Genomic DNA, 5,031 nt, shown 5'->3' with positions numbered 1-5,031 from the left:
ATGGACAACTGGGAAATTGAAGCATTCAAAATTGTATTGAATTTATGATAAGTAGCAAGAAAAATTTTAAATTAACTTTACAATGATGTTCAAGTTAATGTTTCTTTTAATTGGGATACTTTATTACTACGACCTAAACCCTTTTATGTTGGGCAGTTATAGTATTGGGTAGTTTCTCGTTTTTAGAGAGTGAAAGCGAGGGTTAAATGAATTTAGAGTTCAAATTGAAATGTGTCATATTAAGTGAACACAAACAAAACATCGACTTACACAACTAAAAACATTAAGTCCCTATGGTACAGGAAATATTTCTTTAGTACAGTAAGCTTTGATGGTTCTCATAATGTTTACAGCTCCAAAGTACAACAATCTCCACATACATGTAACACTGAAACCGAGAAACACTCCGAGAACTCCAAGACTGTAAGCGAGGAACTCAGCGAAGCTGGTGATGCTGTATCTGATAGTGGTGTAGAAAGTCTTCCCTCGCATCATCACCTGAATGTAAGCGCGAGGAGTCGAGTTGGTTTCCTCCATCAGAGGTCCTGGGGTCTCTTGGGTAATAAGGTCGTAAGTAAGATAGTTGCAATCTGGTAGACAATCACATTTGTACTTGGGTCTACTACAAGGATGAAGACACACCTTCACTGAATCATTATGTCTAGGGTAGAAGTAGGGCAAGCAGCCACACGACATCAAATATAGTTCCACAATGCATTCTAACTCACAGTTTCTCTTTGTGTAGGATTTAAACAGGTGCAGGTTCTTCTCGTGGGCGAACAAACATCCACGTTGACGAGGTGAGTACTGTGCAAGATCACTACGAGCGAGGGAAATTCTTGGAGCGACTGCAACATCAAACATCTTCATGAATCTGACGTTTTTTCGAAGCATGTGTTCTATTTCGTTATCAAAGTAGAGTGGAATTTCATTCGGGCTGTGGATGATTACGGAGGGGACGTCTTTGCTGAGATGGGTACAAAGATTTTGGTGGTTTTCTTCCTGTTTGTGAACGACAAGAAGGATTTCCTCTAGACCGTAAATAGGCACAGTATCTAAACTACCGCGAAAGTCCATCATGTTATCGTAAGACCATTCCGTGTACCTTGAATTTCTCGGGTTTCCCGCCACAACTGAAGGGATTACCACATTTGGTCGGAACATGTGAACATGTGGTAGGCTGTTGAAGGTCATGCACAGCCGATTTTGATTGAACGAGAAGAATTGTTGAAATACCTTTGAGTCACATCTGGAATATTCAATCATCTCTTCCTTGGAGTGTGATAATTGTAAGGTTATGACATCTAATTCACAGGGAGGGAATAAAGATTTCATGTAAACATCAAACTTATTTCCTTCTATCGCTCCAGGAACGTGGGCAAAAAGCTTTTCCAACAACGGATCATCAAATCCGTACTTGGGGCACATGATGTTGGCTAAAGCGAGAGTCGCCATTTCATCGAAATCACAACTTGTTGTGAAACTGCTTTGGTTCATTGCAGGTTTTAGGCATCTTTCAATAGCAAAATCTAAATCATATTCTTGCTTGAACCTGTTGGGAAAACATATTGTCACAGCTGGGAATGAAATGTTTTCAAAATGTACTTGACTGTTAGAAAGTGCTTGAACCACAGGAGAGGATTGCCATGTGCTGTAGGAGTTTCGGATGTATATTGAACTTATAACGATTGATAAAATGTTTACTAGTAAGAATGAAAAAGTGTAAATTTTATTTTGCTTTACGGTCATACAACATGAAGGCTTATAACTATGAAATTGATATTTTCTAAGTTGCTTGAATGTACGGTTAGGATTAAAACCGTCGTTACAATTTGATATCGTCGTTTTTCTAAGTTTACTTACATGTTTGTCTACACAATCATCGATTTCTGCAAGTCTAAACTGTTTTGGTAATACTTTGTTCTTTGTGAAATAGATTTCATTGTTTTGTTTTTCTGTCAACCTTTTAATTTGTTCTTGCTGTTTTATGAAGCCTTTTTCCAATGCGTGAAGTCTTGTTGAGATAATTTTTAGTTGGGCATTTTCCGTCATTGCTTTAGTTGAACTTGACATGTATCAATTCCTGTTTCATAAATATCAACTCACAGGTTGGTACACCGCCAAAAAATCAAAGAAACTGTAAGCAGTACACAAAGAGTGTTTTGTGTCACGCAACAAACTTAAACTCAAACATTTCTCCATTGTTACAACATATTGTAATCATCATTTAGGTGATCTTAAACCATCTGGTCTACTGTCCGATATAATAGGTACTGAGGCAAACTGTTCAATATCGCATGATTCTGATATCTTGATATACTCGACGTTCGGTTGTAACAACTGTTATTTACTTTATTTGGCTGGTGTTGTTCGTTGTTTGTTGATGAATTGGGTTGCAACTAACGATTGACAACGAACTAGAGGCTAGTAAATTAACAATAAAATCCCTAGTTTACAACTTCTTACTTTATTCTACAATGTTTGTATGATAAAACTGACAGTTTTAAGTCATTATCGTGAGAAGGCATGAAAAATATATGTTTTAAAGTATGAAAATGTAGACTTGATAAATTTGTTTGAATGTTATCGATCTTTCAAAACGCTGAATAAACTATTTTCAGTTATAATACTGAAGTAGACCTCCCATCTATATGGACCAGCTGTAGCCAATTTTTCTATTAAAAAAGAATGTAGTTGTATGAGACAGTCACAGAATGCGCTAGTGTCTAAAATTCTATTTTATACTTTATTTATTTTTTGCTGACCAGGTTGATGGGTCATAATAGTTGCTATAGCTCATCATAGGTCAGACTTGGTAAAAAAGTTTGTGTATTTGACAGAATTTAGTAATTTAGATCATTCAGCGCAATCTGTAGGTGGCTCACATTAACTACGACGATTTTGATAAAAAATAATGGCTACAAATTTAACATGGTGATGGAATGTCTAGTACCTACTCTTAGAGCTTAGTTCATTTAAGTGATTAAGAATGATACTTCTTCGCATTCTTAGGAATCGGATTTGCTAACCCTTGCAACATACTGGAAACTACAAAAAATAATGTGATCAAATAAAAAAATCTCTAAATATATTTACATACTTTTTACATTCATTCCACGTTATCAACCATGTAAAACTAATGTAACTGACACAGCCAATGTTTATGTGGATTATCGAAGTATATAACACAACATGTGGATACATTCCCTCTGTATGATATGGCGTCAGGCAATTCTCATGTGATTACATCAGATCAACTTAGCTCGTATCCTTGAAGGGTTACTGTAAAGGATCAAGGAACATTACCTCTAACTGTCTGCCTCTGCAGAGTTAATAGAACCACTTCTAGTTATTCGGTTAATGGGGTTTCTATTTAAAAATTCTTCTTGAAAAACGACTGAGTGTGGTAAATTTTCCTTAGTTCTTTTAAAACTTAGGATTTGTAAGGACTTAGAATTTAGGATAATATTTTGATTTGTAAATTGGTTTCAACCATGAATATAAATAATTGAATCGTGAATATACTAGGTTGACTGGATTGCTCTCAATTAACATAGCAGTTTAAAGGTCAGGCTGAATTGGATCGAAATGGTAATAGGTGAGAATAGTAGTTTTACTTGATTAATGTAGCCTATAATTAAATGCAAATAATGGTTAGACATCCTTCAAGATTTCAATATTATGGGGAAAACTTAACCTATTGCAAGATTTTTACATGCATTTACAATCAATTCTGATTCAATTTTGACTATCTACAAGGATTATAAAATATGTTGAAGACAGTAAGCTCTCCCCTAACTAGTAAGAGGAAATAATTGAAAGAAGAAAAGAACAATTAAGTTTTTCAAGACGAAGACGTTAAACTGTAAAGTGTGATTAATTAATGTCTGAAACAAACTTCGCTTGAACCAATGACGTTGATGGGAGACCATTTGGTTTATTTGTCAGCCATCGAAACTCTTATTAAAATGGTAAATTCCGTTATACAGAATTTTAGTCTTCTACCCTTTTGTGGTCTGCAAAATCTTAAAAGGTTCAGCAATTTTCTGAAATCCATTCCATTATAAAAGTGGCTGGTTTGGGTGAATAAAAAGCTTGACCGTGTGCAAAAATATTATCCCACATGTATCAGAAAATTTATGTATTTACGATTCGTACGATCGACGGAAATACTTACCCCCAGCGTACTTTAAAATGTTGCCAAAAAAACCATGTATGGAAAACAAGTTTGAAAAACACTATAAGCTCAAGTAAGTTACTAAGATTATTTAACTAAAATGTACTTTGGGTAGAAAAGTACTTGTATTTCAAGATGAAATTGAATGCATCCAAAAGAGATTTGTGGGCCAATATTATTTCCTTAGGCCGGTCTGTTCTCGTGTTCCGTTCCATTCTCGGACTCCTTTTATACAAGAATTCCTTGACGAAGGAGTTTCGAGAATGATGAATCCTTCTAAGTTTGTACGAGTTGTTACAATTTGTTAAAGCTTATGGCCAAAGATTAACTCATAGATGTTAATTGTAAGTTCATTTACCCCTACAAAATTAATCATTATATAAAACTCTTTTTGTTTCCTCTTGTTATGTGCATCCGAATTTGTTTTAATTCTGCACATGATTTACTAAATGATTCTAATAAACAACTTTTGTCCTAGATCAAAACTGATTATAGACAGTGAAATACTCATACATTTGTAAATTAAAATAATTTGATGGTTTTATAAAACCTATGCGTTATTTAAACTACGAAAGTCTAATATTTTTAATTGTAAAAAACTATTTATTTTTAACCAAGATATTTGATCGAGAAGACATCTTTGGGCAAGACATTGCGGAGGACACGGAAGATGAGTTTTTAATGCGACCTAACGCTAAAGTGATGACGCAACTTAGGAACTACCCTACTTTACTCCTCACTTACCCTTGGGACACATTCGTATTTGTAGTTTCAAGTGACACTTTAGAGGGCAATAGAAGGTGTCCAGTCAAAACAGAAATAATTTATTTAGGGACCTTGTTCTGTTGATAAAA

General features: G+C 34.8%; 1 protein-coding gene across 1 annotated transcript; it reads right to left on the bottom strand.

The window, feature by feature from the left end:
* Positions 1-291: 291 nt before the first annotated feature.
* LOC128989349 (pickpocket protein 28-like) lies at positions 292-1,455 on the bottom strand. The gene has a single exon (XM_054411232.1). It carries the CDS (start codon positions 1,453-1,455, stop codon positions 292-294), a length of 1,164 nt encoding a protein of 387 aa, XP_054267207.1.
* Positions 1,456-5,031: the final 3,576 nt, after the last annotated feature.

This window comes from Macrosteles quadrilineatus, unplaced genomic scaffold (assembly GCF_028750875.1).
Source record: "Macrosteles quadrilineatus isolate MER2022 unplaced genomic scaffold, UCM_ALF_1.0 Scaffold_3__2_contigs__length_128488019, whole genome shotgun sequence".
In the NCBI taxonomy this organism is placed as follows: domain Eukaryota; kingdom Metazoa; phylum Arthropoda; class Insecta; order Hemiptera; family Cicadellidae; genus Macrosteles; species Macrosteles quadrilineatus.
The sequence above is the reverse complement of the archived record's forward strand: the minus strand, read 5'-3'. Positions and strand labels throughout refer to the sequence as shown.